The following is a 22,968-nucleotide window of genomic DNA, read 5'->3' as shown; positions in this document are numbered from 1 at the left end:
GTTTGCATACACCACAAGACAAGCTTTGATTGCGCTATGTAGAGACACACGTAGAGTCATAAGATTTTGCGCACTCCTGAGGCGGAAGCCGGGAGCCTTTTTAAAATCTGTCTTTATTTTCACTTGTGTCACTGAATAATCTGTACTTTTAAAAAAATTAACTTCACCACGCGCCAGCTTAGCGACAGGTACTCACCTGCATTAAAGTTTAGCGAGCAGCGGACCTAGCGCTGTCTCGTAGGTAAACAAAGCAGAGCAAAAACGCCATTCTCGGCGAGGACGGAGGCCACGCCCCCCGGAAGGCCACGCCCCCCCCCCTATCCCCTACATCATGTGCTGTCACCGGAAGCGCAGCGGACGAGCGCAGCGGGAGCGCCGTTTGCGCGCCGAAGGAGCGCCGTTTGCGCGCCGAAGGCGTGCCTAAGGCAAGCCCGTCTGCGCCCGTCATCGCCACGACATCGCCTTTCGCCAGTCCCCCTGGTCCAACCAGCCCCCATACGCTCATACGGTACGACCGTGAAGAACTCCTTGCCATGAATCTTAGCCAAAAATGTCCCGATGCTACTGGCACCCTGGGCCATTCAAAACTCCATTGCAACCGCTGCCATTTTTCCACCAATACTCCTTCTCGCGTCTGGGAATACTGTGGCAAAACTACAACCCCGCCTCTGACGATACTCCAGCTCAATGTCAGATCCCTCTCTAAACACCATCTAGAGGTAAACTCGCTCTTATTGGATGAAAACCCTGACATCCTCTTCCTCTGCGAAACATGGCTACGAGAAGGCGTATCTACCATTCCCAACCTGACGCTCCCAGATGAGTTTCACTTGGCCACCATAAACCGCGAAACTCGAGGCGGTGGCATAGCAGTAATTTACAAAAAGCACTTCACCTGCTCTTTTACTAAAGAAACTCTCCCTGTCTGTGAATGTGCCCAATTTAAAATTAATATTAGCCCTCAGTTCACGATGTCGGGTCTATACATTTACCGCCCACCAGGCCCCGCGTCTAGGTTCATTGACGCCCTTCTCGAGACGTCTACGGCACTTATTACTAAATCTGCCAACTTCACGATTCTGGGCGACCTTAATCTGCATTTTGATCTAACTAATGATCACACAATTACTAATCTCCTTACAGACCTTTCGGCTCTGCAGCTTAACTGCCTTATCCACGTTCCTACCCACATAGCCGGCCATACCCTAGACCCGGTTTTCACCAATATCCAAGAGGCTGTCACAGAGATCCCCATCCCGATGGGATGGACGGACCACTACCTCATCAAACTAACGGTCCCAGCCCCAGGACGACAGTATACTTCTGAATCCAACCGTCGCTTAAAAAGACCTGGGCACAAACTCTCCATCCCCACTTTTCATGAAACATTAGGAGGATTCCACTGTGAAGCCAATCAGGATATAGACACGACCTATACCTCTTTCACTACCTGGATCACAGATGGGCTTGATACTCTCATTCCAGCTAAACTTACTAAAGGACGACTCACACCCTCTAATCCCTGGTATGATGTAACCCTTAAAACCATGCGTAAGGACTGTAAGAGAGCCGAGCGCCAATGGAGGAAAAACTTTGACGGCCAGGATAAAACTAACTACTTATTCAAGCTCAAAATCTATCACAAAGCCATTAGCTCTACCCGCGCAGCTTTTTATGCTGATAAAATCAGTTCCAACCCGAACCCATCTAAAGTGATCTTTAAACTTGTCAAAGAGCTACAAAACCCTAGGTCACCCTCTCCCAAAATCTCATCCAACGAACAATGCGAGCAGTTGGCCACATTCTTTGTGGAGAAAGTCCAAAAAATCCATGCAACTTTTTTGCAGAATTCTCCTCATTCTGAGGAACGCAAGAAACCAGCCTCTACCAGCACCCCTCTTACCCAAATCCCTGCCATTACGGCTACTGAGCTGATTCAACTTTGCAAGAAAGTGAAATCTGGCTCCCCGACGGATCCCATGAGCCCTTCTCACTTTCTGGATTCGATTGACTTTTTCCTACCCCCCATGATGGATATTCTCAACCTCTCCTTCACTTCCGCTTCCGTACCCATAGCTTGGAAGCAAGCCTGGGTATCACCTATAATCAAAAAACCCACGCTGGACTCTTCAAAGCCGGAAAATTTCCGACCAATATCCCTCCTCCCCTGGATATCTAAAATAGCAGAAGCCCATGTCAATGGCATTCTCTCTAAACATGTGCACCTAAATGGAATCTTGGACCCATCCCAAAATGGCTTTAGAGCAGGTCACAGTACCGAATCTGCCCTATTGGCCACGACCGAACATCTCCGGACGATTCTAGACTCCGGTCAAAGTGCTGCGCTGATCCTCTTAGATCTCAGCGCAGCCTTTGAGACGGTATCTCATGACATCCTTCTGAATCAGCTGGAGATGGCCGGTGTGTCTGGCCTCGCGCTCGCCTGGTTCCACTCCTTTCTTAAGGACAGATCCTTTAAGGTATCAGCCCCCCCCTTTCCTCTCAAAATTCCATCTTATAGCACAAGGAGTTCCCCAGGGCTCAGCGTTGAGCCCCTCCCTCTTCAACCTGTATGTCCAGCCACTCGCGGAGGTGGCCAAAGAGTGGGGGCTCACGCTGGTGTCGTACGCCGACGACACCCAGCTGGTTGTCTCTCTCACGGAAAGCCCGTCCTCCGCGGCATCCAGGTTCAGAGAGGGCATGGCAGCAGTGGCACAATGGATGACGGATAACCACCTTCAACTCAACGCCGGAAAAACCGAGGTGCTCCTCCTTGGCAGAAACACCAGCCTATGGAATGAGCACTGGTGGCCGTCATCCCTTGGCACCACCCCACTCCCCAAAAACTGTGTAAAAAACTTGGGAGTTTGGATGGATGCCAACCTCAGCTTCCAGTCACACACTAAAAAGGTGGCAGCCACCTGTATAGGTCTTCTAAGAAACCTCAGGCCTATACTCGGATTCTTTGATCCTAAGGTTCGACAGATAATTGTCCAGGCAACCATTCTGTCACGCCTAGACTATGCGAACGTCCTCCTCCTGGGAGCAAACAAAGCAGAAACGGCTAGGTTCCAACGAGTCCAGAATGCGGCAGCTAGAATGTTGGTCGGTCTCCCACGGAGATGTTCAGCCAGAGCCACTATCCGCAAACTCCACTGGCTGCCCGTAGAACACAGAATCAAATTTAAAGCTCTCATTACGATCTTTAAAATTGCCAAACAGGGAAACCCCCCTCTGCTGCGATACCTGGCTTGCCCTTATGTCCCTGGCCGTGAACTACGCTCCTCCAACCAACTTCTCCTGAAAGTACCCAGAACAAAGCGCTGTCGTACGGGAGGCCGATCCTTTGGCGTTCTCGGTCCCAAACTTTGGAACGATCTTCCTCTCAGTATACGCTCCATAGATACTCTCTCGGTCTTTCGTAAGGCAATCAAAACTTTCCTTTTCCCTGCCCCCTAGGGTATCTCTCCTTTCCCCCCTTCCCCCGTCCAGTAAAGTGTGTGCTTGTCTCTCAGCGCCGGGACGCCCCATTGCTGGGGTAGCTGTTGCGCTTCACCAAACATAGAATAGAATAGAATAAGAAAATAGCAATATCACACTGTCACAGTTAAAGCACTTAAAACTATATTCACCACAAGAAAAAGGATGGTGCAGGTATAGCCTCCTGAAATTCAGGAGCCAATCATTGCATAGAAACAATAAAGTTATAGATGGGTAAAAATAGTGTACTGAGAGAAACACTAAGACCGTGAGAGGAGTTCAAGGCAAACATTAGCTAGAAGACTGCTCTAAGTAAACAAATGCAGGCAAGGCATAAGAAACAGGAATGCAAGCACAAGACTTGCAAGACAAAAGGGCAAAACAACAAAATGAGTAAAAAACAGATTAAATACAAGGAAGCAAACAGACACAGGAGCTAAGGACAGAAACACTCGGAGTAAGCAGAAGGGACACAGAGATCACAAACACAGGGAAGCAAGAAAGGATCAAAGGAAACTGGAAGCACACAAACAGCAAATAAAGTAGGAAGCAAAACAGAAAGAGATCCTAAAGAGAAGCAACAGATTGCAGGCAAAATGCAGACAAGAGAGGAACATGAAATGCAATACATGCCTTGAAAAAATCTGAAGAAGCCGGCTCTGTAGCAGAACTCAGCTCTAGCAGATACAAGGCATAAACAGGTCAGCAAACAAGCACCTAAGAGTTGCAGTACACAGAGGTAATCAAACAGTGCATGAATACGAAGCTGTAGGTAGTGACAGCTTATAAGTAGGACTACACAATAAAGTGAAGTCACATGACTGTCTGTGATAGGAAGAACAGGACTAGCACTACTTAAACCATTGCACAGACGTTGCCGTGTTTTTGTGACTGAACAGCAAACCTTTCTAAGATCTATCGTCCATGGAAACAAGGTTAGATTTTTCGATGGCACACAAGTAGAATGATAGGTTTGTTTTGTATGGATTCCGATGATTAACCGCAGGCTGCAGCTGGTCTGTGCATTGCACCTCACAGAGTTAGTGAGATGAAATTGTTAAACATTTGTGCGGTGAAACAGTGTGGTGCCCACCTAGCCTCTGGTTGTTCTATCCATGTAAACAGGGGCGCAAGTTACAAGGTAAGCCAAGTTTGAAGCCGCACTGCCTTAAAACAATTACAGTTTTTATGAGCTTTGTTTTCTAATCAATTAAGCCAAATGTTAATGTTTCTCTGAAATAATTGCTATTGCCACACTCCCTGCCTGTGCCTTGATTGCTAGTAAACCAGTGCCAAAAATACAAAACAAACCCAAACTAGATAAATGATTTAATAATATAGCTGTAAGACATGTTTCAAAGAGCTCTGCGCGTTACTTTATCATAAACAACAAGACCCTGTTTTTGACTAAAATTCTTAAATAAAAAGAGTTCTGTCAACAGTTTCTAAGAAACAAATTACTTCATAAAGAACATACATTCTTCAATTAAATGCAATGAGACTGAATGAAAAAGAAATCACACCAATAGACCACTGGCAAGTTAAAATATAAAGAAATGATTTCATGAGTGGGAATCCTTGGAACCAATTATAAAGTTAAAGGCATACAAGTTACATTTCGTCCCTTGATCGATGCAAATGATAATCTCCATCATTTTCCTCTTCATCATCAATTTCGTGATATTCATCTTCGTCATCCTGCTCCTGCTCATAAACAAAATCGTCATATCCTTGCTCCTGAATTCTTTGTTTCCTCTCCTCTTCCTGTCTCTTTCGCTTTTCTTGAAGAATTTGGTCAAGTTTATCTTTCATATTCTTTTCAGCCACCTAAAAGTTACATCATCAAGTTAAGTTTATTTCTTAAGAGAAGATACGTGCAAATTGATTCCCGCGCTTCAGCCCAGCCTTATACAATCTGTATTCTAAAGCCCTGAAGAAAATACATACATTAAAGAAAATCACTATATAGTTATGGTAAAATTATATTTTTCATTTCAGTATACAGAGGAGGTACTGAGAGTAATTTTGATTCACTTACTCTTCTAGCGGAGAAACGTGCTTTTTCTATACGTTAGTGGAATTTAGGGTAGAATATGATAGGTCACTAAAGTATGGGTTGTTCTGAATGACTGGGAGTATAGGAAAGCAATCAGTTGATCTTTCTTAGCCCTATCATCTTCAGAGACCATGCTGCTTGGTGATATCACTCATTTAGACAGTATTAAGAAGACCGCACAGCGCCGAAACAGGCTGCATTTGTTTTCCCCCCACAAGTTATTAAGAGTTAAACTGAGTAAGACAAGAGCAAATTGTGTTTGTTCACTGTTTGAACTTGCTTCTATAGCCTCCCCAGCTGTTAGCCAGTGTTAGCACCAAGCACAAAACCAATACAAGTTAGTAATTAAGCATACTGAACATGGGCCAAATCTGTTGCACACACTGTACCACATGTTTTTGACATATGTTAAAATTGGTTATATAAATGTGGAGTACAAGCTTTATCACTGCTAGAATGTTTTGGCATCCAATTTTGATAGATTGTTGAGGCAGGTTATAAGCAAGCCTGTAATGGCATCATGTGAAAAAAGATGGTATGAAAAGAAAGAACAAAGGAAAAGAAAACTGACTGTACATAAACCACAACCAAATATCTAAGCATCTATTTTATACTGACCTCTGCTTCTTGAAAAACATTAAAACACCAATCTAGAGTTCATGGGGCCTCATTTATGAAAAGTGACGCATCGCTGTGTGAAAACATCGATGCGTCACTTTTCACTACGCTCTCCCTGCGACACTAACGATGCGTCATATTTACAGTATGACGCATCATGTCGAAAAGAGTTACAGATACGTCAGTATTTCTGACGTATCTTGTAGGCGCAAAAGTGACGCATTGCTGGAGTGTGTCACAAAAGTGACGCAACTCCAGAAATGTGTACTTTCACATGGGCAAGTCCCATGTTGTTAGTGCCTGCGTCAGTCTTACGCCTGCCATGAGGTAGGCGTAAGATTTTGACGCATTAGCGGCCAAGAAATGGCGCAGTGAAATCTTGTAGATTTCACTGCGTCACTTCTATGACTCTTTCTTGCGTCAAAACGCCCCCCTTGCATACATTATACCTGGCGCAGGTATAATGTGGCGCAGGGGTTTACAAAGTGACGCATCTATCTAGATGCGTCACTTTGTAAATATGGCGCAACAAGGCGCATTTTTTACGTCACTGGTGCGTCACAAAAAGTGACGCACCGGTGGCGTAAAAGTGACGCGCAGCCTCATAAATGAGGCCCATGATGTTTATAAAACCTCCCCATTATTAAAATGAAGTAATCGGGTAGATTACTCAGGAGGCTTAAGGGTTTCCTTCTTCAACTACTGCAACATTAAACATGCATTGGTTTCCAAAGCAGATCTACTGAAACTCCTAAGGATTCACACATAAACTGCAAGACTGTGCCTTAAACTACAAATAGCTTACCACACCACAACTGCTTCATAATTTCCTTAGCACTCTACTAAACGTTAATGGGGCACAAAGGTTTCACAGGTTCAGAAGCAAGCTATCCATCGCATACCATAAAGGAATCTGAGAAACAGTACCACCGCGTCAAGCAGACATCCAAAAATAAAATAGTTATGTGGTAAGAATCTATATCTGAAACAGCCACAACCTTGCACTGAAAGTACCATCTAACATTTGTGCCACTAAAGGCACCTAAAAAATGATCTTATTGAGAAAGGCCCACCCTGCTAACTCTCAGGCAGTCTATGACCTCCAGAAAGAGGAATATTAGGCCCTCTTCCTTTAATGCCAAGTCCAATCGAGGATTTTGCTGCCATAAGTCAACTGAATTTTAAAGCCACGGTTGCGCTGCTTGACCATGTTTTTTTTCTAGAACCAATTTTAATGCCTGCTGGTGCTATCCTTAGCATCAATCTTAATACTGTCTTGACCTTGGAGTACATTACCTATAACTGCACTTCCTGTATGTCGGTGTCTTTTGTACTTACACATTTCAAACATTCCCTGTCATCAAACTGCGAATCAACAGTATTTTAATCTACAATAACTGGATTTACAAGGAAATAATTGTATTTGTTCTCCATTATATATATTTAATCAGCGAATGTTCCTGTTTTGCACAGCCTTTTAACGCAAACTAATCATTGGTGGGAAGTGTGTGCAAACTGCAAGCAAGAGTAATTTGCTCTCAGCTAATAAAAGGCACAGGTGCTATCAAGCGTGCAAATGCAATTTGAGCTATTTTAGCCCATTGTATGGCGCTAAATAAAAAAGAAGAATCCCACCTGAGTGAAAAGGTGAGGAAGTGATCTTTAGAAACAGTATCACACTGGTAGGCGTGGAAGGAAGATGCTGGGCAGTAAAAACACATAACCTGTAGCCAATAAATTGTGTTTGTTATTGCCCTAATCCCCAACTCACAAAAAAAATTGCACCTCTGGATCTCGACACGACAGAGAAAGTGTAAGTTCCCTGTTTGATTTGTTCTATTTGCAGTTGCCCAGGCTCTGAGCAAGTGGCAGGATCAGTACACTGCAAATGTATAAGATTGAAGGATTACCGTAGTTTTCCCCCATGTTGACTTTGCAAACTTGTCTGCATATTCCTCATTATTCGTAATAAGAAAGTTATCAAAAATACTTCCTGCTCTGACCTAAAAAGACATAAAAAGGCATTACAGGCAGTAGTGAAACATACAATAACAAAAACATTTACTAATTAATATGTGTGTGCATAGCATTAACGTCAAAAAACATCACATCTGTAAATGGTAATTACTAAAAAACAAGCATTTGGCACAAAAAAGCAACTGTTTGTCAAGTTGACTAAAATGCTTTTTTTTGTAAAAGTGGCCCATGACGTTGTTTCACTTTAATAGTGGTTGTGCACCTTTCTTTAGACGCGGCTCTTATAAAGAAAGGGGCGTGGCCGACATTAAAGTGAAAGTGCGATATGGGGCGCGTTTTCAAAAAGATATTTGCTTTGCAATAGGTCTTGCATGTGCGAGAGTTTAAGCTATTGTCATTTATAATGCCAATAGCTCAAATTCCCATCAAGGGGAGACCTATTTTATTACAAAGAAGCGGCCATGATAGTCCCGGGCTGCTTTGAATGTGAAAGAGCGCATGGTGCACTGAATGTTGCAGGAAAGCACGTCGTGCCTGCAGTACTAGAAACTCATTAAAGAAAATAGTGCTTACAGACTAAATAAACATACCTTGTAACAACAGAAGTAAAAGAGCCAGTTCTCTTGGGAGGTTACAAACGAAGACAAGGCAGTACTAAGGAGGGACTAATAAGCCTATTAATGAATCAGAAACCAGCACTTACGAAGGACAATGACACAAGCCAATGAAAAATATGGCTGGGGCTTCAAGTCCATACTCGAATACAGCATGCCTCTCAGCACGAGCGCTGCCCAGGCTCAACCTAGAAATGTGCCATATGGATGAAATTGCCAACATCCTAATAGGATGAAGATTCCAAAGATGGAGAATTAAGGGTCTAATTACGATGGCGGTGGGACCGCCACCGTCTTGGCCGTTGGTGGCAGTCCCACCGCCATCCAGCCCATTGGTCCAACTGCTGTGTTTGGAAGCAAGCGGTCAGAGCTCGGATGTCGGGGGAAAGACTGCAGCGTCCGACAGGATCCCGGGTGGTGGTCGGACTGCTATTCCCTGCAAAGAGGCCGGTGCCTGCTCAGGCACTGCGGTAGGGATGAGGATGTTCCTTTCTGCCTGTCCTTTCATGGCGGTTCACCCACCATGAAAAGGCAGGCGGAAAGTGACTTTAGGGGCCCCTTGCAGTGCCCCTTTTCCCCCTTCCCCTACACTGTGGTGCCCCCCAATCATCCCTGCCACATAGTGCAGGGATGTTTTAAATGTGTACATTTTGTATTGCAGCATATACTGCAGCCCGCAGCACACGGCGCAATGCAAAATATACACATTGTGACCACCGCAAAGGCGGTCACATTGTAATGTGGGCAGCAGGACCGTTGACTTCTAGTTGTGCGGTACTGCTTCTGCCACGGTGCCGGTCGGACTAGAGTCCAACTGGCATCATAATCAGGCCCGAAGTCTCACCCTCCTGAGGAAAGCAGCATAAAAGAAGTAATATAACACTCACCTTGTAAGAAATGGGTAACTCACCTAACGATTTTGTTGAGAGGCATGACCGTCTTTTGGTATCAATCTTGGAGAAATAATTTGTGAGGTCTCACCATAGATTAGGCACCGTATCTGCTGTTATGTTTTCGTTCTGCTGGTATCATTCTGGCTTTCCATGCCACACTCGGTGGGGTCACTGGGGGTAAACCGCATGAGAAGTCAGAGACATGCTTGGCAGGAATGGACTGCCGGGACCAGGTGGGTTGGTGGTGCACATGTTTAGGGACACCTGCAAGACAGACCCCTTTAAAAGATATTTCCTTTCAGTGTGTATGAATGGCATCCATGTTTTCCAATTCTATGGCATGGCTGGCAGAAATGGGATAACATCACGCTGAAACTGGAGCCCGGTTTCTGGCATCAATGCGAACTGCACGGGGATCAGTATCTCTGAGGGGAAACAACCTTTACAACGCAACTTTTACAACGCACTACCATTACAACGCAGTCATTACAACGCAACATCCCTTACAACGCATGCCATTAGAACGCAACCATTACCACGCATGACACTACAACGCATACAATTACAACTCATGTCATCACAACGCAGTCATTACAACGCATACCATTACAACGCATAGTACCCTTGCACTATCCAACACTTACCCTACTGTTGCACCCCCTGGAGTTAGAATAGTAATTTTTACCCTTACACTATCCAACACGTGCCCTACTGTTGCACCCCCTGGAGTAAGAATAGTAATTTTTACCCCTACACTATCCAATACTTACCCTACTGTTGCACCCCCTGGAGTTAGAATAGTAATTTTTACTCCTACGCTATCCAACGCTTTCCCTACTGTTGCACCCCCTGGAGTTAGAATAGTAATTTTTACCCCTACACTATCCAACACGTACCCTACTGTTGCACCCCCTGGAGTTAGAATAGTAATTTTTACCCCTACACTATCCAATACTTACCATACATGCAATGTAATGGTATGCGTTGTAATGGTATGCGTTGTAAAGGTAGTTTTCAGAAAATGTGTTGTAATGGCATGCGTTGTAATGGAATGCGTTGTAAAGGATGTTGCGTTGTAAAGGTATGCGTTGTAAAAGTATGCGTTGTAACACCATACATCCATCTCTGAGCCAGTTTGCACTTGACTCTTGTGTCCTTCACCTTTTTGTGATCACAAAAAGACTGAGGATATAAGATTTCCTGCATTGAATGCTGCAGAGGTCAAGATTAACGAGTAGACCAATATCATGTTGATGGAGACTGCACAGGGAGCTCTTGACAATTTGTCGGAGAGGAGGTTTCAGAGCTTAGTGTGAAGTCCAGCCAATGTGTCTCAGGAAATGAGTAGCTTGAGTTGGGTGGATACTCTACTTTCAATAGCCTTTGGCAGGTTTGAGAGGCCAGTAATTGGTTGATAGTTTATTTTTAAATCAGTGGGATCAACAGTGCATTTTTTAAAATAGAAAACCCACTCTATGTTTAGGCTTTTAATGAATTTTCCTTACCCCTTCTGAAGAGTTTAAGTTAGCAAAATTAATTTACAATAAGCTGATAACTCTTCTTCTTCCATACACACTCCACCTACTGAGGTGTGGGCACTCATACCTGCCCCCTGCCCTCTTGTGAGGCAGTAAACAACCACAGTTGTGCAATGCTGACTCCCTGAAGAAGTTGTACCATGCAACAATAGAAATGAGAGTATCACTGTCATGTTTTATATAAAGTGCGCCATTGACAAGGTGATCCTCTGTGCACTGAATAGAACAAATGCTATCTTTAGGAGAAACTGGTAAATAAATGGTTGCCATGAAACCAGCAGGTACTGGTGTGGTCCTAGCCAGGATAGTGACAGAGGTTTTGGGATAGATAGTGATAGGTTTATCAACAAAAGAGACAGAACTCTGATGAGGGTAACAGCATGGGCACAGTCAGGCAGAAGATGCAGGAGGCCAAGCCAGTTTCAGGAACATATAGGCATGGTAATTGCTCTCAAGCCTTAAAGCTGTTAAGCACAATACAGGGTACTCAACACCTGGTTCAAAGGTCCCAAAAATTGCACATGTGAACAAGGTAGACAAGCGTTTACCTGCTAACCGTACATTCTCGAAAGACTGGTGCATCAAATGTGTGCGACACACTGTAGAGAATAGGTACTCGCAAACATTTGACCAGGGGCCGCAAAGTAGGGTCTGTGGTGTAATCGAGGGCCACACTGATGCCAGCAGGGTTACGGTAGGGGGTCTGGGTGGATCAAGGATCATGGAAGGAGGTCTACAAAATGTGAAATAAATGGCCAAGCATTTACTTGCAGGTTAACTAATGTTAAGTGATGTGGTACACCACCTTAGTTACTTCATAACTTCATTTAACCTACAAATAAATGCTTACCCGTTTATTTAAATTGTTGTGTGAATATTAATGCTCAGCAAGTAAACAGCTGCTTGTGCTGCGCAGGGGGGCTGCACGTGAAGATCAAAAGGGCCACACGCAGCCCCCAGGCCATACTTTGAGTATCAGTGCTGTAGAGTGATCTGCGCGATTGTACTGGAAGTAACAAAACAATACAGCAAAAAGGAAAAAGAATAGGTCTCTGTAGTACCCTGAATATGTATCAGGTCTACTATAAAACATACAAATATTTTATTAGAATTTCTTCTCTCTCCTGAAAAGTTACATATATTGTCCAGTGGTGACATACATCTATATAACTATGAAAGGCATCTCTAGACTATGGAGGTGGTAATACATTAAGATATTATGTAATGCTTTCCTAATTAAAATTGATAATATTGAAACTGTTACTACTTCTAATGATACTAGTGACATAATAATACATTCAAAAACACGACTACAACTAATAATAACAATAATAATGACATTAAAAAGAATATATAGGTTGTGCCCATATAATAATACACCTATAAACAGTTTAGTCCTTCTACAAGCCAATAATAAATAAAATGTAATAACCTGCCAGAGATCGAGTCCTATCACCCCAATATTCTCATACTTGTATATATTAGGATCGGGAGCATAATCCGGATTGTCAATTTCCGGGTGATTCCACACTCCTGCGAAATTTGGGTTAACGATTTGCGATGGTTTCCATTCACCCTGCAAATAAGAAACTCTGCTGAGTATGTGCCCCACAGGAGGGGCCACCATACAGACTTATTCAGGCAGACCTGTGTGCAGCCCATGGCATTTACTAGAAGAAAGCTGGCGGCGTCATGTTACACAATATGAAATTACTGAAAAGGCACAGCATAGTACAAGCTGCAAAATGCTAGATAGGAAAAGACTTTAAATTTTACAAATAAATGTACCCTGCCACATTGCACCTTTCTAAATGCAAATTGTAAGCCCGTAGTCAAAACTGGAAAGGAGCATAGTCTTCACTTCAATGGAAATCCTACGGAGTTTATTACACCTTTGATCACTGTGCCACTGCAACACACCCCAGAGAATAAGTGACTCAGGGCCATATGTATCATTCCAATTTGCGATCGCAATTGGGCTCAATGGTATGTATGAAAGAAAAACTGCCTCGCAAAATAAGGAATCGCAATATTTGCGATTCCCTATTTTGCGATTGCATTTAAGGTATCACAAATTGCTATTCCTTAAATGCAATGTAAGAAGCACATAAAAGTGCAATTTGGCCTTCAGGAATCGCAAATTACCACAATCTTCAAGTTGGTGGTAATTTGCGACTTTTCTAAAAAATTCACTTTTCTGCATTTTTTAAAGTGCCATGTGGCACACATACATGCCCTTAGGGCAACGTATATGTGTGCCACATATGCACACATGCACTATTCAAGGGTGCAACAGGGTGTCCTTTTGACACCCTGGCACCCTTGCAATTGCATTCTCAATTTGCGATTCTCTAATTGAGAATTGCAAATTGAGAATGTCTTCCCATTTATTCCTATGAGGAATGAATAGGGAGGTATTCCTTAATTGCGAATCGCAATTTGCAATTCGCAATTAATGAATATGTAGGATTCACAAAATTATTTGCAAATCCTACATACATAGCGTTTTGCGATTCTCAAATAGCAAATTTGCAAAAAATCGCAATTTGAGAATCGCAAAATTAGAGTTTGATACATATGGCCCTTAGAAGCCTGAAAAAGCCATTGTTATTTACTCCACAATCTGACCCATATATGGCTAGCCTTTCATAATACCTATGCACTCAGAACAGAATTAAGAGACCTCCTTTTGGAGCGGCTACTATAAGACATGGCTCCGCCTATAGACTCTGTCAGCAGCGGGCACACTCATTTTATTTAAAACGCAGAAATCCGAACACAATTGGCCAGCGTTTCTTAACTTGTAGTCGGTGATGCAAATTCTTTTTTTTTATAATAGGTTTTTTTTATGGAAGAGTTCACATAAATATATCATACAGCCACAGAAAGAGTAATAGAACCTATTCATTACAGTAAAATAAACAGGTGATGCATATTCCATGGGTCTGCAACTGTTCAGAAAATTAAATAATATTAGCAGATTAATAAAGTATATACAGAACAAAAAAGCAAAATTGAAAGTGTTACATTTTAAAAAGTTTGGGGATTAGAAGGAATTTGAAATTAGAGGGTAAAAATTAAGTTGACTTGTGGGAGCAGCACAAGTACAGCAATCAGTACTATAGACAAAGGATTGCTTCAATTGAGCACTAGTATGTGTAACAAAAGGGGGGATTCATTAAGAGCAAAAAATACAAAGGGACGGGCCCAATTACAAGAAGCTAATGCCACCAAATCGTCACTTTTTCCAACGTTCTGGTGACGTTAAGTCCTTCACCTTATTTACAAGGTGGTGCAATGCTGCCTTGTAAATAATGCCCCTATTTAAGCAGCACTTAGCATGAAAGGGACGTGCAATGGGTGTTGCAGTGGGCCTTCTGTGGCAACACCCATTGCTTTTTGACGCTGTTCCATATTTACATGGTATAGGGCAGAGAATACATGGTCTTAAGCAGTCGATACAAGGAGAATTTTTTTAATTTCTTCTCCTACGTTGCTCTTTCCATGTGTGCTGCAGGCACACACAGAAACATCGAATCGCCTGTAAAGACTGTTTATGTGCAGGAAGGTGTCCCTCCCTGCACATAAACAATCCCCCCTGCACGCAGGCACCCTCGCAACATGGCGCAAGGGTGCCTGCGCTGGTGCTAGGCAGCTTCTTTAGCACCAGCACTAGGGGAAACGCAGGGGTGCGCCGTATTTTTGTAAATACGGCACATCACTGCGTTTTTAAACTTATGGAGCACTGCATTAACAATTTTGGCGTAACACCGCATTCCGACAGTTTCTTGTACATATGCCCCATAGTGACATGCTAAGGTTATTTGTGAATAAAAGAAAATATTTTATGAAAATGTTGCTTTGATGTATGCTTGGTTCTATATTTGATAAAGCGCATATCGTAAAAATCCATGCTTCCAATAGTAATTCAGTGGTGGTTCACAGAAGTCAAAAGGCAAAGAACCGCTTCAACTGACCATTTATTACAGCTATTGTCAGGTTCATACAACAGTTGGCCAAACCTAAAAGTTGACCACACAAATTTGGGAACTTCTCCACAGAGTTGAGCGTCTTTCTGTTAGGTACCACGGACCGCACGTTTCAGCAACTATACCTTTTCTTTTGGTAGATGAACTGCAAATTGAAAAAGGTAATATACACAAATGATACTTGTGTTGCCTATATTTGGATTGCTTATGTATATGTAACTTCATCTGAATATGTGGCATAAAAGTGAAGTAAAAGAATACCAAAAACACCGATGATTATTTAAGCTTTTACCTATTAGCTAATGAATATCAGGACCTATAGTGCTTACCTGGCAAGTTTAAGGTTACACAACTTCCTGTGCCGAAGAGTCTTTATAACAATAATCTGGCTCCCCACCTTGTACGGTTATGTTTATATTTCATACAACGTATCACACACAGGATATTGTGGTAACAAACCACTGGGTAATTTACCAGGCAACAAAAACTTGCCTTCAAGCTTCACCTTAACCATATGTTATAAATCAGCTTCCAGTGTATTTTTAACACTGTTAATGTGCAATGCTTGAATGCATCTAACATACAGCTATACTAAAGCAGAACAGGAACCTACACGACACAATGATTTTTTTAAATGGGATTAGAAAGAATTGGTCTGAGAGGTTCTCCCCTTAAAACACAATATTTGAGAATATGTTTTAAAGTGACTGCCCTCTAAGCAACATAGCTTAAACAACTAATTCCATACTTTGTACTTAGGATTTCTGAGCTTAATAGGCTCCCATTCACCATCCACCTGAACGTCCCAATTAAATGGTGGCTTGACAGAAGTATCGATAATAAACTCTGGTTGGTCCCAGTCCTTAAAAAGAAAAGCAGAAAAAATATGAATAATTATATACTACAATTACAATCACAAAACATGTTTTTACATTTAAGGAATAACAAATATATACATACTATGGTGAAAAAACTGGAAAGCAATCAGCAGGTAACAATCTACTTGCTTGGCTTTTGGAATACACGGTGTTTAAGTTTTTTTTATTGTCTGCTTTTGTGCAAATAAAATACGCTGCGTTTGTACAAATGTAAACCCCAAAAATGCCTATAATTTTTGACTAACAAGATCAGATAAACCAAAATGTGTCCATCTAAAAGACAGCAGTATATCATTTCATATCAACTTTATATTTTAATATAGAGCTTGATTGAGGTGTAGGAGAACAGAACAGTAAGGGAGTAAGTCAAGGAGGGGAGAGGAAGAATCAGAGGCAAAACTAGACAGAGAACAAATAATAAGGTGAAGGAGGTCATGGGAAAGGGAGTAAAAAACGTGGTCCTAAGTTATATTAATTGACTTTATAGAACTTACATGCCTATAGAAAGCTGTTTGTGTCCTATATTATCTATTTAAATGGCACACAGCACAAACTGAAGTCTGCCTTGCTTGTAGTTATAGCTGAGAACTATCTCACCAATTAAAATGATGATAAGGCCAAACATATGCATCTTTTATATTTCTTCCCTCTTCATCTATTGTAGCCTAACTGCTAAGTAAGTCTTAGACTTAAAGGAAAGAACTCGAGCTCTATGGGATATATTTACTAAACCTTTAGTTGCAGAAAATAGGTTCTGTTTGGTATTAACTTGTTGCCACTACAAAAAAAATGTTTAATTGACATATGTACTAACTTTTTGAATCATTAAAATAACCATTCAGAATTGGGGGGAGGTCACAGAATGACCTGCCCATTGAATATTTATTAGGCTGGCTGTAAATTACAACTTCCTACAATTGGCTGCAAAGATAGGGATTTGCAAGGCACGGCAGACCATCGTGCTACGCTAACATTTCAAAACTTAAAAGCTTTCTTTAAAGAGCCTGTTTGCTTCACGGGGCTGCTTTAAAAAAAATCAGTAATTGGGTGTATGCAGTGGACTCCTGGGCCACTGCATAATCCCTCACAGCTGCCACCCGAATTTGATAAAACGGGAAAAGGTCCCAGGCGGACCACTTATCATTTGCAAGGGAGTTACCTCTCCAACTTGGGAGTCAGTAACTTATCAATGGTTTGCAAACAGTAATTACATTGGCAAACCATTAATACATAGACTAAAGATTTGGTATTTGGAAGGGATGGCCAAAATACAGCTCTTCTAAATATCATATCGGTCAAATTTCTAAATCGTAAGAATCGTAAAATGTTTTTACTAACTTTAAAAAAGCATTTTACCGGTTACAACCTTCTCTGATTTACTGAATTGGATGGTGTAGATTGCCCTACGCAGAAGTGATGCGCAAGAACCAGAGATGTGCTCTATTTGTGTTTTATTGGACTTGTGGCTGAGGCTTGAGGTACAGGCATCACAGTTGTATGGATATGTGATGCTAACGCCGGAGCACATTCTACATCGAGCCATGTCTGGATATGTAGTAGATTTAGAACTGAGCACAGAATGGCTTGAATCTCCAGACGATAGTGGAGAGGTTTAAGATATTTCTGCTGGACAGGAGTACATGTAATTCAAGGTGGCAAACTGGATGAGGGCTCATGCCTTAAATACTGAAGAAAGGGAACAATTACGTTTTTCGCTCTCATCAGAATGAGAAAAGGTCCTTCTTGTTTCCACATACATAGAGGTAAGGAAGTCCACCTTTTTGCAGTATTGTCAAAGATGAAAGTACCTCCAATACAACATTTGTACCTGCAGAGGCTCTGGAGCTGCGCCATTGAGGTCAGGCCTTGCTTATGCAGGGAGCTACACAACAGTTGTTGTAGGAATGTTATGAAATAAAGGGCTTTGAATTACACTTTCTGTTGACAAACAGCCAATAGATTGTTTTAATGCCAGAAGGATGTGGTCCAAAGCAGGACATATTAAAAGCAGCTGGCAGCTGTGTTCTTGGTTCATTAGAGTTTGCAGCTTAGGCATTCATGTGGGCCAACCTAGAGTCCCTAACTGTAATTTAACACATCCAAAGGCTTTAGTGTCTAGCATATAATGCAAGGATCCCATGAAAGGACATGTTTAAGTTTAGAAATTGGGGAGAAGAGCTTTCTGGCACTTTGGTGGGATAAGGCCCTTGGTATGGAAAGACCGAAGAGAGATGGTGGTCTGGGTGCTACCGCTTCAATTGGAGTTCATCCTGTTAAATAGAAAGACGCTGCATTTCTTCTAGACTTAGTGTGGCAGTTCAGACAGACACTTAAGCTATGTTGACGCAGCAAAAAATGGATTAGAAATGACGGTGCCTGGTCCATCAGTCCAGAATGTCTCTTTTGTTTTTGTGATGTGCCAAAAATATTGCTGCAGATTTGAGAGTTGGACTCAGCAGGGTCTGAAACCATATGGCACTTTACATATTTTATGTAAATCCTGTGTCTTCCCAGGGATTGGGGTGCGAATTGCGGTGGCAGAAGGAGAAAGGGGCTGTGCTTATAAATGGTGAGGCGTTTGACCGTCTTCATTTCTTCGTGTATCTAAGCTCTTAGTCTTGTGGTCAGGTGAAACGTCCTTCTCATCCACCTACGATATACAGGAGCAAGACTTGTGGATGAGTCAGAAGGACCTTCCCATCAGCCTAGCAGTGCCACAGAGATTGCCTGTAGGAGGTGCTAAGCTTTCCTCCCTTGTGCAAGTGTTCTGATCCGAGCAATGTTGGTTGAGGATGTGTCAAAAGGAGTTTGCGAATGAATGTGCATTGGATAGCCATATTGGTGGCAAAGGAGTGACTACTAAACATGCCAGCCCCCACCCGCTCTCCCTCATGGAGATGCCTTGCACAGCTCTCTACATACGTCAAATCAGCCACCTCTGAATAGGTAAAACTCCAAAACCGACCAGCTCCATCAGTGAGTTCTGTCACCATAGAACTCGTCAGTTTACCTGTTAAACATGATAGTTGGTACGGCTGGGGCAGCCGAGCGTGCACACTGGTACCTTCATTTTTCTGAGGTTACCTGCAACACTTGTGTACTGCAGTTGAACATGACCTTGTCACTAGAAGAGGAAGGTCCCCTGGATGGGACCCTCACTACCCCACTATAAGAGTGTGCAGGACAATACCCAATTCACCTCTACTGTATATGCAAACTAATTACAACCACAGGATCTTGTACGGGTGGTACCCTACAAACCACAGAGTAGCACCGGCCACCATGCTTATTAGCCTGGAACCGGTTGGTGATACAACAGGCATGGAGTAAAGCCAGGCCGTTGTAGGGTAACTTGCTATTGGAGCTAAAGGAAGAAGAGTAAAGTGGGAAAACAGCATAAAGAATAAGAGATAAAAAAGTATTAGGCCTAGGTGTCCACACATAAAGTTACTATGCGTAAAAAAACCAAGTTCCGATCCATATTGCTCAGCAGAAAAAGAGAACTGTCAAGGTCACGCATATTCAAGTGTGTATTTATATAAATGTCGCCTAATCCCTAACCACTTTATTTACCGTACCCTCTTTCCACTCCTTCGATGTGCTCTCAGGCAGCTTTGCGCTAAATCAAATCTGTGACGAGTATAAGCAAAAACAGCAAAAGGTAAAACGCAAATGGTCCTAAAATATATCTCACACATCAGCTGAACCTCTTTTTCAAGTGAGACAGCACAAGGTTACATAGAGGTCAAATCACTGTGCAGAAACAATAGTCAGTTCTTGGCAGAATTTCTACACATCTATATTAAAAACAACATTCAATTTGATGATCTATTAGGCTCTGGTTTAACAAAATGATCTATGTGGCAGGTTGAATGCTGAAGAATTTCAGCTGTAGGGCACATCAAAATGGAGAACAAACACCCACTGTAATGCCAAGCTGAAATAGAAATACACCTCTGGCTTGATATCTGCAGGGTCATCAATGGTCGGTCGATCATCCCAGTCGTCTGGTTTCTTAACTGCAGGATCTTTTATTTTCTTCGGTCCCAAAAACTCAAAATCAGTCTCAAGGTTGCCCGAACGAACCTTTTCATTATCTATTTTCACTTCGTACGTTTGATTTGGTCTGACAATCAGGGTGTATAAATGAGTGAAGGGGTCATCCTGCAAAACAGCGGATAATAATAAATTGGTTAATGGCATTTACAGGAACCTGAAGTTATTTATATGAATGGGTCACACTGACGTTTAGTTAAGAGGAAGATCTGTCGACAGTCTGGGACTCTCTAAAAGACTGGGGCAAAGACGGCCACATATTATGCTCCGATTGACACAGGAATGACTCTAAAACACAACTTAACCCGTCTTTCAGGGGAGCTAGCTTCAGGAAAGTTGCTCCATTACTTCTGCGGCCAATCTGACCTGGGACTACATCTAAGCAGTACTTTCTAAACACTCACACAAAAAAAAAGAATACTGTACAGTGTTATCCTGCCCACGTTCCCACAGGCACAAAGAATACTTCTTTTTACATACGTGCAGCCACTATCACTTGGAACCATGGTTGCAGATTTCAAAAGTGCAGCACGTGAAGAGGCACCAGTTTGCAGAAATTTGAGGGGCCCACTTCACAAATTTATCAGCTGTTTCGTACCACCAGACATGGGGAGGTACATTCCAATTTCCTTGCCTGCATTAGGCCCCAAGGCACCCTTTTTACGTCATTGCTTGGAACCCAACAGGATCTCTATGCTACCTAATAAAACTGCCAAACCAATACCTACCTAAACACTAACCAAAATTCACACATCTATTGTGAAGGGCACAGCTTTAGTGCAAAGCTGTTCTGCAAAATCAGCTTATGGCTATCAAGGCACACAAAATGGACCTGATGCAACAAAGCATTATTACATTGGCACCCGTAAATTTATGTATACACATGCGTGCAGATTTACTACTTTTTGGTAATCACCAGTGTTCTCAATATTACACCTGGAAAGATTCTCCAGGCGCAGGTTTCCGGGTGTCCTGGGAAGAAATGTCAGGCGATTCCGCTCACTCAGTGCTATTTCCGTTTTGATGAGTTGTCCAGCGCAGAAAAGCTCACGCAGGGAGACTGTAGTAGCACTGTGCTAAGGCAAAACTTTTTCTTTTTCTCCAGGGAAAGCATTTTCCCCCCAGGAAGAAAGCCCTTCCTAAACACACCCATCAAATGTGTGGGTGATCCGCTCCACATCCCATCGCAGACGAGAAGTTACTCCAATCTTGAAGCCCAAAGTTTCTTAGAAACTAAGGAACCTCGAAATGAAGACATCAATCTTTGAAGTGTTTTTAATAGCACAGTTACTAAGTTAGTGGACAGGAAGATTTACACAAGGCACTATGTGCAGAATACATTAAATGCTTAAGTGCTAAGGTGCACAAACTGCCCATATCACCAGATGAGGCTTCAATCACAATGTAGCAGTGTAGAGTGTTGACAGTTTGGGCTGAAAAGACAAGTGGATCTGGAGGCCAAATGGAGCTATCAACAAAATCCTGTCTTTTCATGGCAAGTCGAATATTTGGTGCGCTGTCTTTTCTCCCCAAACCTAATGGTTGAGTATAGAATTGCTTGCCCCTGAATTGAATTATATTTTAGCATATATGTATCTCTTCACATCCCTAACTCATTGGTGAAGAACTCTGTTTTACATTAATGGAGGAAAGGGAAATGTATTTGATCATACTGCTGAGGCTACATGTTAGTAGGAAAGCATAAAAAATGTGATTAATTTACTTTGCCTATGGATCCTAAATCCCCATCTGCAATCATATTTGAGAGGGAGACAGATGTTTTAAAAATTATCACTGGAAAAGTGGTAATTGTAAAAAGAATAAATACCCGACAAACATATATTCTTGTGCAAAATGCTCTGCTAGAGTTTAAAGATCAAGGAACAGAGAAAACCGAAATTAAAGACAATTTGGGAAACTGAGTAAAAAATTGGAAGTAGTGATTGAATAACTGGGGTTGTTAGGACTTCCTTGTTCTGAAACTTTAAAGGGAACCGTTGCTCTGGACAGAAACATGATTTGTTGCATAGTAACTGATGATGAACCATTTTCTATGTTTCACTTGACTTTGAATTCCTTTGCAAGGCTTTCAATTTCTTTATTTTCGCAATTGTTTCTTAGACTTGATTTGTAGATGACAAACACACACATACAAACCTCAGCTCTCTGTGTGCACTTACATTGGCTAATTAGTAGCGCAAACAAAGATGGGTAGTTTACCAAAGTGATGCTAACCACAAAGCCAGGTCCAAACGACAATAGGGTTGCAAAATGACAACACAAATATAAACATATTTAAATGACCAAACTCTAGTGAAAACATATCAAAACACATTATCATCAAGTACAGCAGAAGATATTTTATTCCAAGGACTTTAAAAATGTCACTTTTATTAAGGTTTCATACAGAGAAGCTGGGTCCCTGTCCTGATAAATAAACATGGAATAAATATATACATTCTTGATTCAAGTACTGCTAGTTCTGGGAAGCATACATAATGTGGTGTATGGGGCAATTATTTTGCAAGAAACAAGCCATATTAACTTTGTCCTATGTGTATGTTAATTAAAAACAACCCAGATGACTGCGGAGTTTTAAGTATTGCCAAAAGACATTGTATAGAAGTTTCAAGATGTAACTTCACCCTCCATAAATTCTTCATCACAGTGTACGTGAAAATGAACATTCAGGGAGGATAAAGAATTAAACTTCCATTCCCAACTATGGCACTTTAACTGTATATGTAATGCATATGCTTTGTAAAAATTTAATTGATTGCAACTGATTAGTTGGAACATTTTTGGAAAAGGTCACATGACATGACAACTGATATATATATCCTTGACAGATAATGGAAGCACAAATATT

At 42.0% G+C, this 22,968-nt stretch overlaps 1 protein-coding gene across 2 annotated transcripts in view; it reads right to left on the bottom strand.

Annotated features, from left to right (window-relative positions):
• Positions 1-4,794: 4,794 nt before the first annotated feature.
• CALR3 (calreticulin 3) overlaps positions 4,795-22,968 on the bottom strand; it is a 29,139-nt gene continuing 10,965 nt past the window's right edge. The window contains exons 5-9 of one of the 2 annotated variants that reach the window (XM_078669107.1): positions 19,998-20,207; positions 15,914-16,027; positions 12,609-12,752; positions 8,065-8,157; positions 4,795-5,307 (exon numbers count right to left, since the gene is read on the bottom strand). In XM_078669107.1, coding sequence (XP_078525233.1) covers positions 5,092-5,307; positions 8,065-8,157; positions 12,609-12,752; positions 15,914-16,027; positions 19,998-20,207 — 777 coding nt within the window. In that variant the 3' untranslated portion in view covers positions 4,795-5,091. The remainder of the gene's footprint in view (positions 5,308-8,064; positions 8,158-12,608; positions 12,753-15,913; positions 16,028-19,997; positions 20,208-22,968) is intronic. The other variant, XM_078669108.1, reaches the window with a different exon arrangement.

Source organism: Lissotriton helveticus, chromosome 12 (genome assembly GCF_964261635.1).
Source record: "Lissotriton helveticus chromosome 12, aLisHel1.1, whole genome shotgun sequence".
Classification (NCBI taxonomy): Eukaryota; Metazoa; Chordata; class Amphibia; order Caudata; family Salamandridae; genus Lissotriton; species Lissotriton helveticus.
This window is presented reverse-complemented; position numbering and strand designations above follow the sequence as displayed.